The following is a 23132-nucleotide window of genomic DNA, read 5'->3' as shown; positions in this document are numbered from 1 at the left end:
GGCTATTAGTTCTAGCATGCTACATATAAAAAGCTGTCCCAAAAATGTCTCAGAAATGAATTCATTTTAACCCTTTGAATTTAATATGCAAAGATTATTTTGTGGAAGAAACAAGTACTTTTTCAACTAATGCAAATCACGTCTCTACCCAGAATGCTATCGTGCAGCGGTCAAAAACTTTGTGCTCAAAGTTAAAACTACAAATATTTACTAGAATGAACATATTTTATGTATTTGAATCTTTTATTAACAGAATAACTTAATGAAAGTCTTTCATTATAATTCTTGGACTTTCATTATTTTTTCTTTATCCATTATTTAACGGTATTTTTGTTAGTAACATAAAATTAAGAAAGGAATAACCTACTTTTAAAATAATACATTTAAAAGTAACACTCCACAAAACTGGTGTTCACTATGGTGCATTTTCTTATGTGCACTTATCTCACGTACTTGGGCTTTTGGGGAAAAAGAGGACAAGTGAATGGTCCTAGGAAAAGCTCCGGCATCTCCAAAAATCCTTTCAAAAAATTTGTTGTGAATAAGACAGAGCCAGTGGCTCTTAATGAGACTGTAGAAAAAGTACCATTTTGATCCACCTTTCCTAGTCTTCTTCAGATTTAATGCATCATGAATGTGCAACTCTATAACACTAGTGTTATGATAAAGCAGAACTTGTTTAAGAAAAGTAGGAAGGGCTGGTCGATATATCATTTACTTACAAAATGCAATGATTTTGCTGGCAACATAATCTTAAGTGAATATTGCGATGACTTATTTTTGATGATTTTTTTTGGGGCCATTAAGTTTCTTTTCTATTTTGTGGCATTAAATAAATTACTTGCTAACATTAGCTATTTACTTGAAATAACAATAAAAAGCCTTTTAAGCTATTGCAATACATAAAGAGATATATACTGTAACATCAAAAGGCAGAAAAATATAAATAAATTTTTTTTAGCTATATCAATCAGCCATAAAGCTTAGCAATTTAGTCCACTTTATTCGGTCTTTAAATGGTGACTTTGTTTGTGCATCGGAGTCAAGAAGCAAGACAAACTTACTTAAAGTAGCAGAAGGTTGGGTAGCCCTTGACGCTGAACTCCTGTTTGAGCCCGTCAAACTCCGCCGGGTGCACGTTCATCCCAGCCAACACCTACACAAAAGCAATGAATTAGACTTGAAACAAACAATCCCTCTCTAGCGACTCAAATGCAGGAAAATGAAGATGAATGGCCACATGAGAGTGTAAAAAGAAAGCTTGTCGATACAGATGGCATGCAGCGAAGTGGCACACAAATTTCCATCTCTCTCATGACATTGCAAAGCTTGACCTCACATGCTAATCGTACCCCGAAAGCAATTTCAACTCACTTTGGTTTTAAAGGAAATTTACTTCTTGTGACTACAGACTCAGTTTACTTTGTGTTTGGACACATCAAAACATGAGGGAACTTCATCCATTTTTAATAGCGTCACATTGCTAAGTTGAAAGAATATAGCTTGTGAAGTTATTTCAAACAAACTGCACCGTTAAGACAGTCCATGCTTGATGATATATTCCAAAATAAATGTATATTATCCTAAAGTAAGTCATAAATCGTCTCCGGTGGCCCATAAGCATCCATCAGGCCAATGAGAAATATGTAGACAAACAGCTGACCAGTGATTACCTCCCAAATCCATCAATGTTCCTGCAGTACTATCAGCCCCTCACCACACATACGTGGAAACTCAGAAACACAGGAGGCAGCAAATCTACATGTCGCGTCCATAACAACAAGCTACCCATTCATTATTCAAATCTTCAAACGAGCAGCTTATTTACTAGTGCTCACTCATAGGTCTGCGGTTAGAGAAAAAAATACTGCTTAAATATCCCTCCATATGAAAAGAACAATTATAATAATAAATACTTTGCATTAAGGTTCAATTCATTAACATTAGTTAATGCATTAGATATCATAAACAAAAAATGCACATTTTTACAGTGTTTATTGCTTATATATATATATATATATATATATATACTGTATATATATTTGTTGTTAAAAAATGTTTGTTCAAAATACTTTAATTATAGTATGTACAAGTTGAAATGGAAAAAAATTATCAGTATACACTACTGTTCACAATTTTGGGGTCAGTGAGATTTTTTTTTTTACAGAACTCAATTGTTATATTCAGCAAGGACACGTTAAAATGATCAAAAGTGACAATTCTTTTGTGTTTTGAACCTTCTATTTATCAATAAAAAATAACCTGTGAAAAAATCCTGAAAAAAAAAATGTATCAAGCAGCACAAAAGAAATAAATATTTCTTAAGCACCAAATCAGCATACCAGAATGATTTCTGAAGGATCATGTGACACTGAAGACGGAAGCAATGGATGCTGAAAATTCAGCTTTTGTCATCACATCACATTATTTATTAAAACGAAAAACAGTTATACTAATATATTTGTAATCATATAAATGAAGCCTTTATTAGATTTTCAAAAACAAAAACAAAATCTTACCAACCCCAAACAGTGGTGCATGTATAAATTAACATTAAACTAGATTAATAAATACTGTAAAAGCATTGTTAATTGTTAGTTTATGATACCCAATACTTTAATGTTAACAAATTTAAACGTATTGTAAAGTATTTCCAAAATAGTAATTAAAAAAATATCTCCTGTGGTGTGGTTTTTGTTTATACAATAATTTGTTCAGTTTACCAGTGGATGAAAGGAACAAAAGAACCTTTGCATGGTTTCAGCTGCACAATACTAACCAACAATCTCTTGGCTTATGCAAGCTTCCATGTAGAAAACGCTCCCGCTTTGACATTTACAGCGGGGTCTAAAAATTGTTCAATTTCGATTTGGACAATTTTAGTTTGAATGAAAGTTCAAGCATCTATGTTTGTGCTTCTGTGAACAATCTAAGATGAGAGACAGGGAAAAAGACGGAGGAATTAAAAAAAAAATAAAAATGAGAAGGACTGAGAGGGAAAAATGTGTGGTGAGGTGTACTGTGGGTCTCCCAGCAGTGCACAGAGATATTGAGCTGAACTGGCATATAATCCATACTCCACCATAGACTTCAACAGCAGGAAGTACATCCTATAACTATACTAGGAAATGCAAAATTGCCTCTTCCTCTAATGAAGGGGAACTAAACGTTGTCAAAAAGGAACATCAATGGGTTCACAAAACATCCCACCTGTTAGGTAATGTGGGATTACAAATTTAAGAATCTGTTTAAAATATGCTGATCCTATGTTCTGACATAGCATCACATGAAAAACTAAGGTGAAGTACATTGTATTTAGCATTTAAGGTAAATTACATCAGACAAATGATTATCTTAAGCAAAGTGTAGCAAGAGGTTCCTGTCTGTTCCTGTTCTCCTATTGTTAGTAAAATGAACCAGATTACTGAGACGACCACCTTTTGTTTGTAATGGCTCTTGGTGCCTCTGCCCCAGTCTTTGAGTAGTTATACTGATTGAATTAGGACTGTCAGACTGATTGGATTAGCACCTATGCATTTGAATGACACTGTTATGCTGATGAGATCAAGGCTGGGAAAATGCCTGTGCCGGCTGATTCCTGTAGTTCATTTGCATGCTATGGGTTAGATTGTCTCCACCTCTACGGAATGTATCCCGCCCCCTTAAAATTTATATAAACTACAATGTATCACTACGTTAGTCAGACTTGGATGACTGCAGCGACGCTCGAGTCCTCAATAAAGAGTGACTTCTGTATGAAACATATCCCAACGTCTCCTGGTCTCTGCTTCGACGAGGAAAAAGTTTCCAACAGTAATCAAACAACTGAATCAGATAAGGTAAAAAAAAGGCCACAAAAAACATGTATTAAGACACAGTTTAGCAAAAAAAAAAAAAAAAGGAAACGGGAATCAATAGGGCATGATTCTGACATGCTACTACTGTAACAAGTTCAATTTAAGACTTTTTAAGACCTTTTTAATAGCACCTTATGTGAATGAATAATGAATAATTAATTTATTGTCATAATTTATTGTCATTCATGTGAAATTTAAGACCAAACTTGTGATGGAAATACACATTATATTACATACGTATATGTAATATTTAATGTGTTTAATGTAAAAAGAAAACAAAATATCACTGTTGTCAAAAATGTTATTTATTATTATGATATACAGTGCACTTTTCATACCAGCAGACAATATCCCATATAAAACATCCCCACAAAAGCACCGCATCACCGAGATTTTTGGTGGTGTAAATGATTTATTCAGAAGCATTATTTTCATCAGTGTTCTATCAGCTTTTACATACTTATATCTGCATGTTTTTAATATTTACCCCAGGATGTTTTTTACCTTTATAAATGTACCTTTTAAAAAAAAAAATCCAATATTTTTGAACCTTATTAAATGTATCTTTCATGTCAAATTCTTACAATTGATCAAAAAAATTCAATATACACTACAGGGCTGTTACCAATCAAATTAAATAAATGTTATGAGATTAATGTTTTAAATAAAATTTTGAATATACAAATAAGAAACGTTTGGGGAAAATACTTTTAAACATGAGACTAAACCGATTCAACCGATTCCTTCAAAACGCTGAATCATTCAGTAACAGTGTTGCTCGGAGAATGTGCAATACTTTTGTTCTGATCTTTGTTTGGAACTATTTTTGTTGGTGAAATGGAACAAAACAGTCAATAGTGTCTAAAATGTAAGTAACACACTTGATTACTTGTTTGTTGAACTAAAATCAATGTAACATTTGCAATTGTGAAAATATTCAGCAAAATAGCTCCCTTGTCATGGTGTTACTTAACTAAATCATGTTATAAATCAACTAAACATTTAGAATTTTTAACCTCAGTATGTTTGTTCTATGAGTTTCTTTATGTGTGCCATTATGCTCATTTGATTTGATTTCTCCATGAAAGTCTCTCACAGACACAGGCCTCAACAGCGGAGCAACACTGATATCAGAAATACACTATCCGTTATCAATCACTGTTTAAGCTGAATGTAATAAAATCAGAATGTGTCACTAGTTATTTTTTTGTCACTTAAGTTTTAATCAGGCTAATTGTCCCATTGGGCAAGTAAAATTCTTGAGCCATTTTTCAGTAAACTTGCATTAACCCATTTAAAGCATGCTAGGATGCTGGTCAGCTAGCTGGTGTTCTACTGGATTCTGCTACCACAATTCTTTCTAATGACGTGGTAACTACAGCAGGAGAAAGTTTTGCAGTAATGTGACCAAAAATATTTAAGACCCACTGAATCTGAATTGAAGACATTTTAAGACTTATTTTAAGACCTATGTACTTACATATTTCCCTTTTGTCTCAGTGGCTGCTTGCTGGAAAATGGGCTGCATCCTTTTACATACGCCACACCCTACATGCAGAAGAGATTTTACAGTTTAAAGTGCATTAGTGAAAAAGGTCCAGAGCCTATTGCCACAAATGTAGCAATGTTTGAATCACAGCTCACACAGATGTCACTTTCAAAATAACACTTTTCCATGTGACCAAATTGAAGCATTGCAAAATTTGTGTGTGGGAATCTTTCAAAATTCATGGTCGCACACATTCCTATTGAAATGACTAGATTTCACACGCAAAAATTTGTCAAACAATGATAAAGGTGACCATTAGGGATGCACCGATACTGGTATCGGTATCGGGCCCGATACTGAGCTCTTGTACTCGTACTCGTACTCGTTAAAATGCCCCGATACCAAACGCCGATACCACACAGCATGTGATAAGTGCCATATTCAGACAAAGAAACACCGACAACAGACAGCAGAATGGAGTTATTAGAGATTAAGTATATGTATGCAATGCATATAATGTTAAACATTCAGTATTAACGCCTGTATAGCTGATGTGCGCGAGCTGATAAGCAAAGATGCAGATGTGCGAGCTTGTCGAGTGAATATGCCTTTCTCAGACATCACTGGAAATTTTGTAGTTCGGTCGGATATGTCAAAAACAAGCAAGTAAAACACATGTTACTTAACAGTAGGGAGGGAGGGAGAGAGAGAGAGAGAGAGTGAGCGCGTGCACTTCTGTTGTGTGATCTTTGATGTTCACTCACTTGACAGCATGCCCAGGAGACTACAGGCTGTCATTAAGGCTAAGGGCTGCCCGACTAATTATTGATAGTTGTGTAAATACTGTCATACTAACAGCTGTCTAATTTTTGGTTGATTGTAATCCATTACATACCTTTCTATCAAAGTTATCTAACATTATCAAGCTGAATTTGTTCTGACACAGTTTAACTCTGAGTTTTTGTCATATTTTATTACCATTTTCTAAACTATAGCGAATAAACTGTGATAATGTGAGAAATGATGAAGGTGTCTGAAAATTATTTTTTTGACTGTATCTATTTGATAAATTAAGTTAACCAACTAACATTATACATACTCCTTTGGTTTCTGTACCCAATATTTAAAAAAAATGTACAAATGCAATAAAAATATTGGTATCGGTACTCGGTATCGGCAAGTACCAAAAATAAAAGTATCGTATCGGGCGAGTACTGGAAAAAGTGGTATCGGTGCATCCCTAGTGACCATGCCATGTTTTTGCACAGAAAGGCTGCACAATATTACTCAATATTAATATTATGATACCATGTTCATAGTTATGCACCAAAGTTTATTACTTACATTACCATTCAAAAGTTTGGGGTCGGTAAGATATTTGAATGTTTTTAAAAGAAACCTCTTATGTTCACCAATACTGCATTTACTGTATAAAAAATACAGTAAAAACTAAAATTGTGAAATATTTTTACAATATAAAATAACTGTTTTCAAATATAATGTATTCCTGTTATGGCAAAGCTAATGAGCTTTTGGGTTCCTATGAGCACTACATGAGGAATTAAGATGAATGAGAAAAGTCTTTGGAAGTTAAACTCTTGTTTATGTCACACTGACAAATGCTGGACATCTTAATGACATCTCGACTGCATTCACAACCTACATTGATTCAAGCACATACAATCACACTTCGCAGGATTTGTTTTGCTTGAACATGGCACTTCCTGCATGACTGCACACAGTTTGCATCATATGAAGTGTTTAGTGGTGGATGATTACAGACAGAAGTGACTCACATGGGGCATAAAACATCATGAGGATGGGCCGCTCCTCTCTTTTCAGCAGCTTCCGGAAGTCCTGCAAACCAAACAGCATGAAATGAGTTTATCAAACACTCTGGGCTAAGTGGCTATAAACTTTAGAAAAGTTTTAGGTCATCTCAGTAAAAGCAACAAACAAGGGTAGAGATTTCCTGGCCTCTTTCTTTAACATGGCATATTGCATCATTACTTAATCACACACCAGCACAGTGCTAATTATTGACTCTCTAAACCACACTATTGAACAAAACAAAAAAAATTCAGAAATTACAAATCAATGTTCTCTTCAAAGATGTTTCAAATCATTCATTACTAAAAAGTGTGTCTTGTTGACTGCCATCTGTAGAGTGTGATTTCTGTTTTGAAAAAAGGCTACTGCTGGACATATTCGACTCAGTTTTTTTTTTTTAATCTAGTAAAGATGAAGTACACAATTTATTCCAATGTCAAGTATGTAAAGTATTTCATTAACATTGAATGAGCAGCCATTCATAGTTTGACTTTCTTGGAAAAAATGCAGTTTATCACTACTGTAAAAAAAATTTGAAAATTGTACTTAAAAAAAACAAAACAAAAAAAACACTTGTTTTCTTTCTTTTTCCCAATTTTTAAGCAAAAACAATTCCTTATATCTTTCGTTTGGATTTTAGGGTGAAATATTACAACTTCCTGAATCTGTCTTCAGATTTAACTTTTTTTGTATTTTTCACATACCCAAATGGTCCAAAAATGTAAGGCTAGGGCATTTAATACCACACTCCCAAACACCTAGCCCAGCTGCCAGATTTAGCCTCTAGAAACAGAAGAATAGACAGGTTCTTCTGTTGCAGATTGTTCAGCTACAAGTCTTTTGTTCTATGTGAAGTTCCCACACCTGATAAATACTCGGCAGAAAACCGATCTTTGCTGCAGTGAGCTTTAGCGAGCGTTACTTACCTTCTCTGACTCGATGTGAACAACATCTTTAGCCTCAGGGTTCTCCTCCCACAGGGGGGCACCTGCAGGGTCTTTCAGGAATGCCACCATGGACTAAAAGAGGTGAGAGAATAGATAGAAACTTTGAAAAAAGACATTACAGAATCATCTTTCACTGTCATAAAATGGTCAACTCACTGTATGCATTTCATTTTAATAGTGAATCATTGTGAGATTAGAGCAATGGTTCTCAATTCCAGTCCTCACATACCACCGCTCTGCACATTTTGTATGTAGTCTATCTCTTATCACTTCAGACGTTTGTTCTATTCGACCGTCGAAGTGGACTTCACAGGATATTCCACCATGATTCCAGTTCAAAGGGAGCGTATATGTTCCATTCTGTGCACATTAAAGTGTGAGACATGAATTTAAATGGTATTTATTGTTTTTATTTTTATTATGTTACACTTCACACAATGAACACTGTGTAGGGAGGGACCATGTCAATCGGAACACAGTTCATGTATAGAGCTCTCTTCTAACGAGCTGGTTATCGGAATCAGGTGGGTTAAATAAGAGAGACATGCAAAATATGCAGAGCGGTGCTACGCGCAGACTGGAATTGAGAACCACTGGATTAGAGGTACGGATCTAATATTTGCATGAAAAGATCTACACTACAATTCAAAAGTTTGGGGTCGGTACATTTTTTTGTTTTAAAGAAGTACAGTACAGTAAATACATTAAGACATTAATATTGTAAAATATTATTACATTTAAAAACAAAAAAGTGTCACATGATCCTTTAGAAATTATTCTAATATGCTGATTTGGTGCTCAAGAAACATTTATTATTATAATCAATGTTAAAACAGTTTTGCTGCTAAAAAATTGTTTTGAAAACATTTTTTCAGGATTTTTTAAAATACATGTTTTTTTCAGATTTTTTTGATGAATAGAAAGTCATTCAAAAGAACAGCATTTATTGGAATAAGATTTTTAAAAAAATGTTTTACTGTAACTTTTGATAAATTTAAATCATCCCAAATAAAAGTATTACTTTCTTTAAAAAAAAAAAAATTTACTGACCACAAACTTTCATACAGTAGTGCAAGTACGAACTAAATAACTAGAATTAAACGAACTAGAATACATTTAAAAAAATGCAACAAAGCAAATATTTCTTCAATATAGTCAGCTCTGTATCCAAACTTGCTCTATAGTGTGATCTAACTTGAACATAAAAAGTGCTGTGATTGATCACTAATGAAAACCGTTCCTCTCTTGTGCAATTACTCTAATTTATCTCCTAATCTATGCATGCAAGACATTAGGAACTAAGCACTCCCTTGACATGAAGTGCTCAAAATACGGCTTTACTCCTGTACCAAAGGAAAATGAAGAGCAATACGTGATACTTAACAGCAGGTGCATTTAATAAGAGCTCTCCAATTCTTTCCACACCAGTGGTGCCTCATCTCATCATCCAGCACAGCTCAGCTCATTCATTTTTAACATATTCACATTACAGCTCTTCTCATTCATCATCAGAGTCATTCATCAACGCCTCGTCACATTCGGTCATAATTGAACCGAAAGGCGTGTGGAGAATGAGATAGGTGAGAGCAGTTTGATTCGTCTACTTATGAACCAAGGGCTTCTGGCTCTGGTGCTTGAGGCTGAGTACTGTGAAATAACAGCACTGGGAAAACTGTGGACACTGAGCGAGTAAATAGCAACAAAGAGTGAATCATCCACTAACAGATGACAGAGTACGCATCCGAAAAGGCACTGACGCTCTTTAGTGAAAATGCAGATTGTCAATCCATATGTCTAACAAAGAAATATTGATTAATTGGATTCTGAAAGAGGCTTTCAAAAATAATGTGATTTGTGTCAGAGATGACTTCATCAAAATGCAATTTTCTGAGAAATTACCTTAAACGTAGCTGGTCTGTTATATTCTGTGTGGAAGGTCCCATCCCTAAAAGCAACACAAAATTAAAAGATGAATTGCTGTGCTCACACTTCTCAGTAATAATAATAATTTGTAAGACCTCCAACTGCCATTGTTACAGTACATGAATCTCAGAAAATGAAGACTATTCTTACTTGTAATGCAAGACCTCAACTCCATTGGTTTTCAAACTGGGGTCTACCTTGACTTTTTTACAGAGTTTGCGACCTTCTGAATCCCTGTGGAGGGGAACCGACAGAAAAATATATAAATATTCAATCACTTAATAGATTCACATACAGTAATAAATAATGCATAATCACAGTAGAAATCAAACAAAGTTCCAATTTTAATAACTGATTATATTATATTATTGACATTGTATTAAAAACCACTAACAGTTACAATAATAACAGTTAAAATACATTAATTTCTTTGATTTTCATTTCAATTTTCCTCCTTTGAATTCAAATGACAATGTTTTCATTTTGTTAGCAACCTCTGAAGGACCTATGAATGGTGTACAACCCAAAGGAAAACAAAGTTTAAAGCAACCAAGTGTCTGCAAGCACAATCAATTAACTTCATACTTTTTGTGCAAACTCAGAGGTGAAAGCGAACATTAAGTCATAGTGAATTATGCTCAACAAATATTATAATATCACATTATTCTATTATAACACAAGTCATCAAAGGACATTTGTCATGCAAATTGATGCAGCCAAAAAGTGAAGTGACAATTAATGTCCCAAGACATTAAATAAATTGCTGTAGCAGCAATACAAGATCGCTCATGGGAAGCGACAGATGACCACAGAAATAAGCTAATGTAAGGGCCACTTCTAAGTTGTGTCAAACCCTGTCATTCTTCTCTTTTTGAAGGACAAGACATTCAGCTGCTACATTGTATTATACATAAACTCTGCTTGCTTTAATTCAGAGCCACGGGTCTCTAGGTAAGAAGAGTTAAGTGTTTTTTCCTTCTCGCTCCACTTTAGCAACTCCTTGCAGGAGAATAGCATGCTTCAAAAAGTCCTGCGCATTAAATGGATTTTGTACAAGTATGTGGTACAATGCGCTACACTTTGAATCCCAAGACTCTTTTAAAGCATTAATTCCATGCTTTTATTGTAAGAAATATTAGGTATGTTAATTTTATGTTAAATAATAGTTTGTGTAGTGTGAAAAGTAGCTATAATTAAACATCATACAGTATGTCTTTATCTCAAGAAGTAAAATCATTATGACCCTTTCTACATGAAAACAATTTCAGTCCATTTGATCAATTTTTACGGATTACAATACAGAACTGCTCGTATAAAACTTATGTTAACTAAAGGTTAACAAACTACTTTCACTGGCCAGTTGCTGAAAAAACCATAAAAGCTTCATTTTTAGGGGGTTTCTGGCCCTATTTTGTATCCTATTTAAGAGAGAGTGCCACGGAAGGATTCAAAAATCCGTGCTTTCTAAATTCACTGCACAAAAAGAAATAAAAGCACCAGTTCCAGATAAATTCATCTCTGTCACACAGCCAATGACAAAAAATGAAAACAGCAACAAAGCACTCTATCTTCACACTCGCACCTCAACAGAACCTGAGAACAGAAAGGACCCACAATTACCTGGTCCCACTGTCACCACACATACGCCCACACCCCCCCAAAGAGATCCAGAGCTCTCCATTGTAAAGACTACCCTTCCCTTGAGCGATAATGAGCATGGAAATGTATTACATAAGGACAAATAGGAGCAGAGAGGACTCAGCAGCGATCTAAAGCCCCATGCTAATGGAAATTCAAAGAGACGGAATTCAATTATGCTTCTGACAGCATCCGCCCCCAACCAGCTCCATTCCTTAAAGGTAGATGAGACGCTATCATTAGTGTTACGCATTTCCCACATAACGCCTTTGTGGGAGGACTGAGAGAGGTGCAGCGTAGATCAGAGCTCAAGTCTGTCAGGTGGGAAACTCAATTAGACATGCTGTGTGTCGAACGAGCTGACTCAGGATCACAGATGGCAATGAGCACACATGCGTAGATATGCCCCTTCATACCCTCCCCAGCCCCACAACCCTGTTCGGGACGCCAAAATAATTGGTCATCCTATTCAAGCACCAAAAGCTGTTCTAAAGCATGAGAGTCAAGGGTCAAGTCAATAATTTTTGCTTGCAGGGGGGTTTGAAAGTGGATATCCAAGGGTCAAAACTGCTGAAAGTGGTTGAACGAGCTGACTCAGGATCACAGATGGCAATGAGCACACATGCGTAGATATGCCCCTTCATACCCTCCCCAGCCCCACAACCCTGTTCGGGACGCCAAAATAATTGGTCATCCTATTCAAGCACCAAAAGCTGTTCTAAAGCATGAGAGTCAAGGGTCAAGTCAATAATTTTTGCTTGCAGGGGAAATTGATGCAGCCAAAAAGTGAAGTGACAATTAATGTCCCAAGACATTAAATAAATTGCTGTAGCAGCAATACGAGACCGCTCATGGGAAGCGACAGATGACCACAGCAATAAGCTAATGTAAGGACCGCTTCTAAGTTTGGCAAACCCTGTCATTCTTCTCTTTTTGAAGGACAAGACATTCAGCTGCTACATTGTATTATACATAAACTCTGCTTGCTTTAATTCAGAGCCACGGGTCTCTAGGTAAGAAGAGTTAAGTGTTTTTTCCTTCTCGCTCCACTTTAGCAACTCCTTGCAGGAGAATAGCATGCTTCAAAAAGTCCTGCGCATTAAATGGATTTTGTACAAGTATGTGGTACTGGTGATAGGCATTGTGTAGACAGGGCACATTCAACAATGTGCTACACTTTGAATCCCAAGACTCTTTTAAAGCATTAATTCCATGCTTTTATTGTAAGAAATATTAGGTATGTTAATTTTATGTTAAATAATAGTTTGTGTAGTGTGAAAAGTAGCTATAATTAAACATCATACAGTATGTCTTTATCTCAAGAAGTAAAATCATCATGACTCTTTCTACATGATTAAAAGTAAACAATTTCAGTCCATTTTCACAATTTTTTATGCAAACTGCATTGCAGACCGAATTCATCATGCTCAGCCATTAAACCCTGTTACTCATGTTATTGTAAGAAATTTATGGGAAATAAAATACAAATACACTTTTTTTTAAGGTTAAAAAACTACTTTCACTGGCCAACTGCTGAAAAAAATAAAAATAAAACCTTCATTCTTAGGGGATTTCTGGCCCTGTTTTGTATCCTATTTATGGGAAAGTGCCACAGAGGGATTCAAAAGTCAGTGCTTTCTGAATTCACTGCACAAAAAATGAATGCTCCAGTTCCTGACAAATTCATCTTTGTCATACAGCCAATGACAAAAAATAAAAACAGCAACAAAGCACTCCATCTTCACACTTGCACCTCAACAGATCCTGAGAACAGAAAGGACCCACAATTACCTGGTCCCACTGTCACCACACATACGCCCACACCCCCCCAAAGAGATCCAGAGCTCTCCATTGTAAAGACTACCCTTCCCTTGAGCGATAATGAGCATGGAAATGTATTACATAAGGACAAATAGGAGCAGAGAGGACTCAGCAGCGATCTAAAGCCCCATGCTAATGGAAATTCAAAGAGACGGAATTCAATTATGCTTCTGACAGCATCCGCCCCCAACCAGCTCCATTCCTTAAAGGTAGATGAGACGCTATCATTAGTGTTACGCATTTCCCACATAACGCCTTTGTGGGAGGACTGAGAGAGGTGCAGCGTAGATCAGAGCTCAAGTCTGTCAGGTGGGAAACTCAATTAGACATGCTGTGTGTCGAACGAGCTGACTCAGGATCACAGATGGCAATGAGCACACATGCGTAGATATGCCCCTTCATACCCTCCCCAGCCCCACAACCCTGTTCGGGACGCCAAAATAATTGGTCATCCTATTCAAGCACCAAAAGCTGTTCTTAAAGCATGAGAGTCAAGGGTCAAGTCAATAATTTTTGCTTGCAGGGGGGTTTGAAAGTGGATATCCAAGGGTCAAAACTGCTGAAAGTGGTTGAACGAGCTGACTCAGGATCACAGATGGCAATGAGCACACATGCGTAGATATGCCCCTTCATACCCTCCCCAGCCCAACAACCCTGTTCGGGACGCCAAAATAATTGGTCATCCTATTCAAGCACCAAAAGCTGTTCTAAAGCATGAGAGTCAAGGGTCAAGTCAATAATTTTTGCTTGCAGGGGGGTTTGAAAGTGGATATCCAAGGGTCAAAACTGCTGAAAGTGGTTAGTGTGTGTCGAGTGGACAAATTGCGGAGTTGAAAATCAAGTAAAGTTTGAAGGTTCTGAGAAAAAGTAGCCGTTTTTTTTTTCCAAGTTTTCATTTAAAATCCCATTGGATTGTTCAGATTCCAGAATTATTGCATTGCCATTTTCTTCATACTGATCTCGCTCTGTCCATGACCTACTTCCTTAATGGTATCCCCCAGTGGACTGCAGTTGGCCATCTCTCAGGTCCCTGTCATCTGTAGGAAATATGTGGGCGTATCTCTCTCTGCTTTGCTCTACCATACTGAGTTACTTTTTTTAAACTCATCTTTATATAAGTTCATTACAAGGGGACCCAGTGTACCCAAGCCGGTCTCAAAAAGGTGCTTTAAGGATTGGCTAGGCTAAAACAATTTTATGTGTGTGTGTGCTTAGCTGCTAACAAGATAAAGTTTTTATTGCCTGCCTCATCCTACCAATTACCACCTAGCCATTGAGAAATGATTTAGAGACCAAGTTTTTATTGCTAATCATCAGAAACATCAAAACAACTTTTGTGATATCTCTTTCTCAAGCAGAGGCAGACAGAAGATGCTGAGCTGTGACACGTGCATGAGCTGAACAAGGATGCAATGGAACAAGATAAACCACAGTAATCCAAGGTAATCACCACAGACACAACCTGTGTACATGAGCTAATAATGTAGGCTTAGGGGATCATATTACGATGAATCAAAAGGGTTTTTCACACTGCACTTGGGTTAAACCACACTTTCGTTTAAAAAAAATAAAAAATAAAATAAAAAAAGTTCAAGGTTCTACATAAACATACTGTTTGACCAGAAACCTCCTCGTGAGTCCAAAAACACCATCTATAACCCTCATACCGCATTTATTGCGTCACACCTGGTAAAGACAGTATTAGAAATAAAGCAACACCAACTAGTTGATCAGGACGTCAACTGCCTCAACATTAGTGGCAAGAAAAATACACTATAGCAGTAACCTGCTCAAATAAAAGAGCTAAATCAATTGGTACTCACCCACAATTCACCCAGGCGATGGTACCCTGACCTTTCACGGCCTGAGCCACATCAGACAGCAGCTTTAAATGAGCATCTCCAGACGAAGCTGAGGACACAAAAAACACATTTAGATGACTGTAGAAAAGACATGTTGTAGAAACTGTTTTAACTGCTTCCCTCCGGTAGAAGATACTGAGTCCCAATGTGTAAATCAAATCAATATGATAATTATTTTGTACTGGTATCTGTGTTTCTGTTTAACAAGTGTTTATCTTTATAGGTTTTTATTATGTTTTTTTTTTTATTGTTTGTTTACTGCATGTCTATGCAGCAACATGTAGTCCACAACAATTTTCCTTCCGAGGACAATAAAGTATACTACTACTACTGTAACACCTTTAAATATCATAAGCTTGTATCCAGTGTTTGCGAATGGTCTCTAACACAGTGCCCACGGCACCTGGTAGCCTGCATGTCACCTGTAGAGCTCATGCTGTAAATAGCCTCAATTATAACGCTTAATTTCCCATCATTTCTTTTTTATAGTACATGAAATTACAGAAACTATTTTAACATTTTACATACCATTAAATTTTTTTACATTTAGCTAGTGCTTCTGATCTACATTCTCATAGTCTACTAAGCGAGCCATTACTAGTTCAAAAGATCTCTGTGTAAGTGTAAGAGAGAAAATCGGTTTGCACAATATTTTGACTGGTGTTTACATGAAAGACATCATTCTGACTGCGCTATCTGTCAGATTAATAACGGATTATTAGACAACAGATACTCAGAGCTAAAAGGTCTTTGCAAGGGAATATATGAATGCATACAAAAATAGAAAAAAGTCTACAAATGGCATGTTTTCACATACGAATATGATTCATTCAAATGAAATTAGACAGAGACAGTAAATTACGTAAGTAGTTTAACATTTCATGTCTTTCATTCTTTACAAAAGATTTACATTTCAAATAAATGTTGTTCTTTCTATTCATCAAAGAATCCTGAAAAAAATGTATCATGTTTCCACAAAAATATTAAGCAGCACAACCATTTTCAACATTGATAACAATAAGAACTGTTTCACTGTATCTGTAGTACTAATATATATATATATATATATATACATATATATATATATATATATATACACACACAAGTAAAATAGACATTGTAAATTGTAATAATTTCATAATATTTCTGTTTTTCCTGTATTTCAGATCAAATAAATGCAGCCTCAGTCAGCATAAGAGTCTTCTTTCAAAACATTAAAACATCCAGTAAAACATAAAAAAGGGTAATTAATTTAGTCAATTACTTTATCTGAGACTAAAGTCGCTTTAAGTTTATAGGCTATTATATTCCTCTATACATACAACAACATTTGGTGAGTACATGTAAAATGTAGTTCCTTTAGTTTTTTTGATTGGTGCAAACTCAAGGTCACATTATAAAAGCAATCTGGTCTGGAAACGAAACACTACTGATTACATATACATGGTTGTACAATTGCACATCCAGCTGTCATCAGAGCAAGCACAATTTTTCCAGTGTTTACTGGGTGATAAAAACATAGGTAGCAGAGCTAAAAGCATTGATCAAATAGGAATAAATAAATGATAAAATAAAAAATCTGAAAAAGTGAAGTGAATGTTGTTCTCCATTTTTAATAGCTTTTTAACCAGTAGTACTCTTGTTGATAATGAAAGCATTTGCCAACACTTCACCTTTACACTTCGAAACAACAGAACAGAGTGTGAAAGTACTACGTGTGAAAACACAGTGACAGTTTCACTACACCCCAGATTTACACATTGTGACAGTCTGGGATCTTCTACTACACCACTGAACCCACAATCTGCTTTTCTTCCCATTAAATCACATCGGTCAAGGTCAAAAGGACAATGATTTCTGTGGTTCTGTTTTTCAGTTCGTTTTGGGTTTTAATCGAAAGAATGAGTTGAAACCTGTACCCTTTTGAATGAGAAGTGCCTATGCACCACCTGATCATGAATGCATTCCTGCAGTCTAAAGGGACTATCACAGTTAGCAGGATGCATCTAATGGAAATACTTAACAGGATGAGAAGCACTAGTCAGCCATCAATCAAACGCACTGTTCGATACACAGTCTTAATCCAATGACCTCATGTGCTCGAAATGAGTCGTGAATTATGAAACAAATAAATCTTGCATAGCAAGACCTTGAGAGGCTCTTTCCCATGCTTTGTGGGTGGGAGATTGTTTATGGACCGTTCATCCATACGGTACCCATATATGGCACTTTGCCTGCTGGTTCTACTAATAACACCCAGGAGAGATGCAAATGAATATGCAGTGTTAGGGGTAGTTTTTTTTTTTCTTTCTAATGGCTGGAAGAGAGCAATGCATTAGAGTGTTTAGGAGTTTAGAGTGTTGAATATCTTTATGTACTCTGTCTATGGCCATAAGATTTAGATTTTCACATCTAAGGAGTGTGGCAAGTAGAGAGAACTCCAAGTGTGCTGCACATAAGGTCAAGTATCTAAAGGCACCAACATGCTTTTGGCAGTGAAAGCAAAGCTGACCTACCTATTGTGGCATGACAGGTCTGTTAGCATATAGCAGAATCATACCTGCTCAATGCATTTTCCCTTAGGGCGTGTAACACATACACTTCTAGCAACGCAAGCTTGATTTTCTTCATTACGTTCTGAAATGTGTCAGAACGCAAATCACAATTAATGTACACACTGCATAACCATAAAGAATCTGCCTCTATGGCGAGTTTTCTCTTTAAACACTGTCATGGCAGAACGACACATTGAAGACAGTCTTACTGAGCAAGTTAAAGTCAGCATGTTTATAGCTAACACAGGGCTCAACAGTAAAAAAATTCTTGCTGTCCCAGTTGGGCCAGTAATTATGATTACTTGTCCAGTCAACATTATCACTGGCCCCACTACAAAATAACTGATCCATTTTTATTTTCAGCAATGTACACTACTGTTAAACAGTCTGCGGTCAGTAAGATTTTTTGTATATATTTTTATATATAAATGTATTTATTTTTTGATACACTTCGGTTGTGCTCGCCAACGCTGCATTCATTTAAAACTATAGTAAAAACAGAAATATTGTGAAATATTATTACACTTACACTATATGTTAACACATTTAATATTTTAATATACAATTAAATTTGTTACTGTGAAGGCGAAACTGAACTTTCAGCAGCCATTATTTTAGTCTTCAGTGTCACGTGATCCTTCAGGAATCATTTTAATATGCTGATTTGGTGCTCAAGAAACATTTCTCATTATTATCAATGTTGAAAACAGATGTGCTGCTTAATATATTTGTGTAAACCATGATACTTTTTTCAGGATTCTTTGATGAATAGACCGTTATTATAGACAAATGTATTTGAACATTTTTTGTAACATTATAAATGTCTACACTGTCATTTTTATCAATTTAGTGCATCCTTGCTGAAAAAAATAAAAATAAAATAAACTATAAATTAATTTATTCAAAATGTATTAATTTATTCAAAAAAGTATTAATTAAAACTGACCCCAAACCTTTGAAAAGGTACCATATTTATTCTAGTGTACAGGTGCATCTCAATAAATTAGAATGTTGTGGAAAAGTTCATTTATTTCAGTAATTCAACTCAAGTCTGTGTGCATTGAATTTATTTAATACACGAGTTTCACAATTTGAGTTGAATTACTGAAATAAATGAACTTTTCCATTACATTCTAATTTATTGAGATGCACCTGTATTTATATAATATTCCTTAATAATTTTTTTGCTAGTGCATTTTCTATAATATTGCTTACAGTGGTTATAGAAAAGAAACACCCCCATTTGAAATCACATTTTGTTGCTTTGCAGCCTGAAATAAAGATGGGCACAGTTGTGGTTTTATCCAGCTGCATTTACTCAGTGCAACTTATAACATCCAAGTGAAAGATATAACACCAACATGTAAGGGAAAAAAACAAAAAAAACAACAATCACTGAGTTGGAAAAACTTGCATGTTGGTGTTATATCTTTCACTTAGATGTTATAAGTTGCACTGAGTAAATGCAGCTGGATAAAACAAAAACTGTGTCAAATACCGTCTTCATTTCAGGCTGCAAAGCAACAAAATGTGATTATTATAAAGGGAGGTGATTCTTTTCTATACCCAGTGTATATTCCTTTTTTTCTTCTTCACAAAATGCTTTTAAGAAAAATTGCAAGTCACTTTTGCAATTACAGGGCAGTTGACCATCTTTATTGTTGAGCCTTGTAGCAACCTGAATAATAACACATTCAGTTAAATAGCACATTTTTTTGAAGGCAGCGTAAAAACATACCTTTGACCTTAGAGATCACTAAAACACATTTATTAGCAGTTGCATATCAAGACATCTTGGCTTTTTTAGGCTGCTAAAGCTGTTGAAAAACAACAGTGGTGACTGACCTGACTTGGTATACAAGACAAGAACATTAGTTCTGGTTCTCAGAAGTTTCTTGAAATCCTTATGGTCACTGACTTTCTCTATGAGCGGAGACACTTTCGCTGCCTGCAGGGCGGATGACACTGCAACCTGAGGAGGTGAGAGACAGAGATCATAATTTTTCACTGTCAAGGCCAAACACCACAGAAGATTCAAAACAATATCCCCAACTGCATGCCGATATAACTGTGGCATTCGTGCAAAATTACGACAGTGTGTCAAACCATGATGACAGGTGAGAAACGACAACAGCAACACGGCCTTAAAAAATAAAAATAAAATAAAACTTTCTCACAAAAGTACCCCGAAACAAAAAATAAATAGCTATAAAAAATAAAAATGTAATAAAATAAACTTTCTCACAAAAGTGCCCCAAAATAGCTTCTGAAATTTTGTTCTTATGTGCTGTCCTATGGTGGGACAGCATGCTCTCTCTGCCACACTCTCTATCAGTCTTCCCAGCAGAGGCATGCGATTCCGAGTTTGGATGAAGCTGAGCCGATAAAGCAACAATAGATAAAGGTGCTGTCATCTAAAGAAGAGGAAAATGACAAGATCAGACAGACCATGTCACAAACTGAGACATTGACCCAGTCTATCACACCTCCTTATCATCTCTCTATGCCACATGCTTGAAATGAAAAGACTCTACCACAATGAGTAGAAATCAATGCGCAGCCGTTAGTGGACAAGACAGATCAAATGTTTTTTACAAAATGACATGCTGAAGGAAAACTCATTTAGTATGCCAACTAAGATGGTTTTTTAATAGCTGATCGACAATCTTTGAGAATGTCTGTAGAGTTTCCATTTCAACATACCAGATACTGAAGAGAAACTTGCAAAGAAAAGTAAAGATAGAAATACACAAGTTAAACTTACTTTTTTTTTTAATAGAACCACTCCTTATGACTGTAAATACAATTTTCCCACATGTGACCTCATCAAACCCACATTGTACTAATGGTGGCTGAACTTTAAAGGGGTTTTATCATAAGGAAACCAAATTTACCTTGACCTTTTGCGATAAGATCTTGATGTACATTGAAAACACGCTAACTTTCTGAACTCAAAACTTCCTTCTCATGCCAAAAAGAGACTAAGTTGCACAGACATTTGAATTTATCATCTGCCCCTCTGCATTTCTTTCAAAAGGTTCTCGGCATGTGGGCAACTGAATTTTATTTTAAACACATTCACCGATCATTTCAGTCTGATTTTAACAGTATGTGTGGTGCATAGAGTGCCGCAATGATGTCATATATTTGTAGTCCAACCCAGAAGTTAGCATCACCCCGGTTCCCTCGACAAAAACCCAATAGGATTTTTCCATTGACTTTTTGATTATTGCAGAAAGTAAGCTGTTACCAGTACTATGATTCTTACATGTTTTGTTCATCATGATAATCTTCACAACTTTTGAATTTTACATTTTGAATCCTAAATACAATCGGCAGCATTGAAAAGCTATATATAGGCAAAAAATTGACTACACAAATGTACACAAACTTCAAAGTTTAAGTTGAATGTCCCTTTCAGTCTGTAGTCCAATTTAGCCACTTGTTGGCATCCGCCTTTTCAAGGCCAAGTAAAAGCTTTAAAACATTCACAACTGGGGTATTACTGTTGTATATTATGTCATGCAATAAAATGTGAAAATATTTTGAGCTTGTGTTAACCACAAACCTACAGTAATTCAGTAATACAGTACTGTAGGTTAATACAGTAACCTACAGTAATGCAGTAATAAGAAGAGCTGCACTTTCATGCCCGACAGGCGTTTCAAAAATGGCCACAGAGTGAATTACTTGCCTTAAAGGGACTTTAGTTTGGCATGGGACTACCTGTTTATTTAAACAATGGCAGATGCTTGAAACTCAATTTTGAAAACAGACATTTTTCTTGAATTTCCGTATTTACATTAAAAGATAACAAATCATAAGTTATTATAAATAAAATAAATTTAGAATAATTTCATATAACAATAATGCAAAATACAGTTTAATGGTTATTAATATATTTTTAAATATGGACATAAATCTCAATTCAAGTGCCACTGGAAAGTAAAAAGTTTATTTTCTGTGGATTAAAGACAAAGGGTGAAGGATCAGAGACAACGTTCTTATCCTCCTCACATTTAATCAACTCTGTATGAGCAAATGGGGTCCAGTGGTGTGGACAACCTGTGCCGACTGGGTGACATCCCAGTGGCCCCAGCGCCTTGGGAGTGTGTGAAGATGACAGTCAGGGCTAATTAAAGTACTGCAAAGCTGAGGGACCTGAGAAATCACACCTCCTCTGACTTCAGCCATGCTGACAGGGGGAGCAGACATCGTGATGCATTATGAAGAAATGTCAGAGCAACTCACTGAAGTATTTGAAAGAACCATCTTTCTTTCATCAAGTTACTCAAGTCCAACATTAACTTTGAATGGGTTATATATCATAAAAGATGAAATTTTTCAATAAGACTAAGTTGAAATGGCTCGTTCTGAATTACTCTGCACCTCTTGACGTCAGGTAGAATACAGTATAACCACATTTAGACGTCAACGATGCTTATTTGGTTTTCAAAACTTTGGCTCAGTGAGACAATAATAAGAAAAAGCAGCATATACTATTATAGCTAAACACAAAAATACAAATCAATAAGAGCAAGTCCAAACTTGTGCTGTTCCTGGCTGTGTGTAGCACCTACTGCTCTGCATTTGATTACAAGGGATCCCAGCATTAGAAAAGAGTGGCTGAAGTTTTAAACAGTCTCTGAACGGCACATTTCAGTACAAATTGGTTTGCAAACCTGTCCCAATGTAATTCATGCTTAACAAAGAATGGAGCAATGCAAACTATATTGAACCTGACAGCAAATGCTCTTCCCAAAAATAAATGCAGCAAAATGCTCATTTCTAGAAATCTCATTTATAGAAGAAAGTGTTTAAGTCTTAAGGGCAGGGCAGCAAAAATTGACCTGTTGAATTCTAAGGGTCAGAGAGGGTGAAAAAAGTTAACCTAATTAAAAAAAACAACATTTTTATTTGCTGTAATAAACCTCGACTGCCATAGTTGAAACTAAGGGGAAAGTTAAAATGTTAGAAGTATGATGATATGACCTTTTTAAAAACATATCTCTACAGTATTTGCATTGTTAAAGGGGTCATAGGATGCTACATGCACTTTTACAAGTTGTTTGAACTGAAATGTGTGTTGGCAGTGTGTGTACACAACCACCCTATAATGATAAAAATCCACCCAGTGTTTTTTTTTTTATTTTGTTAAATGTTTTCCCCTTTCTCAAATCGAGCCGATCTCAGATAGTTTGATTGACAGT

General features: G+C 35.7%; 1 protein-coding gene across 1 annotated transcript in view; it reads right to left on the bottom strand.

Moving 5' to 3' along the window:
- LOC107661141 (protein disulfide-isomerase A5-like) overlaps nucleotides 1-23132 on the bottom strand; it is a 56916-nt gene that overhangs the window by 26878 nt on the left and 6906 nt on the right. The window contains exons 2-9 of the mRNA XM_016450609.1: nucleotides 19768-19894; nucleotides 15329-15416; nucleotides 10197-10280; nucleotides 10023-10068; nucleotides 8103-8195; nucleotides 7143-7203; nucleotides 5338-5405; nucleotides 1065-1156 (exon numbers count right to left, since the gene is read on the bottom strand). Coding sequence (XP_016306095.1) covers nucleotides 1065-1156; nucleotides 5338-5405; nucleotides 7143-7203; nucleotides 8103-8195; nucleotides 10023-10068; nucleotides 10197-10280; nucleotides 15329-15416; nucleotides 19768-19894 — 659 coding nt within the window. The remainder of the gene's footprint in view (nucleotides 1-1064; nucleotides 1157-5337; nucleotides 5406-7142; nucleotides 7204-8102; nucleotides 8196-10022; nucleotides 10069-10196; nucleotides 10281-15328; nucleotides 15417-19767; nucleotides 19895-23132) is intronic.

Source organism: Sinocyclocheilus anshuiensis, unplaced genomic scaffold (assembly GCF_001515605.1).
Source record: "Sinocyclocheilus anshuiensis isolate Anshui unplaced genomic scaffold, SAMN03320099.WGS_v1.1 scaffold2056, whole genome shotgun sequence".
Taxonomy (NCBI): domain Eukaryota; kingdom Metazoa; phylum Chordata; class Actinopteri; order Cypriniformes; family Cyprinidae; genus Sinocyclocheilus; species Sinocyclocheilus anshuiensis.
Note: the sequence above shows the minus strand (reverse complement) of the source record. Positions and strands in the feature narration are given on the sequence as shown.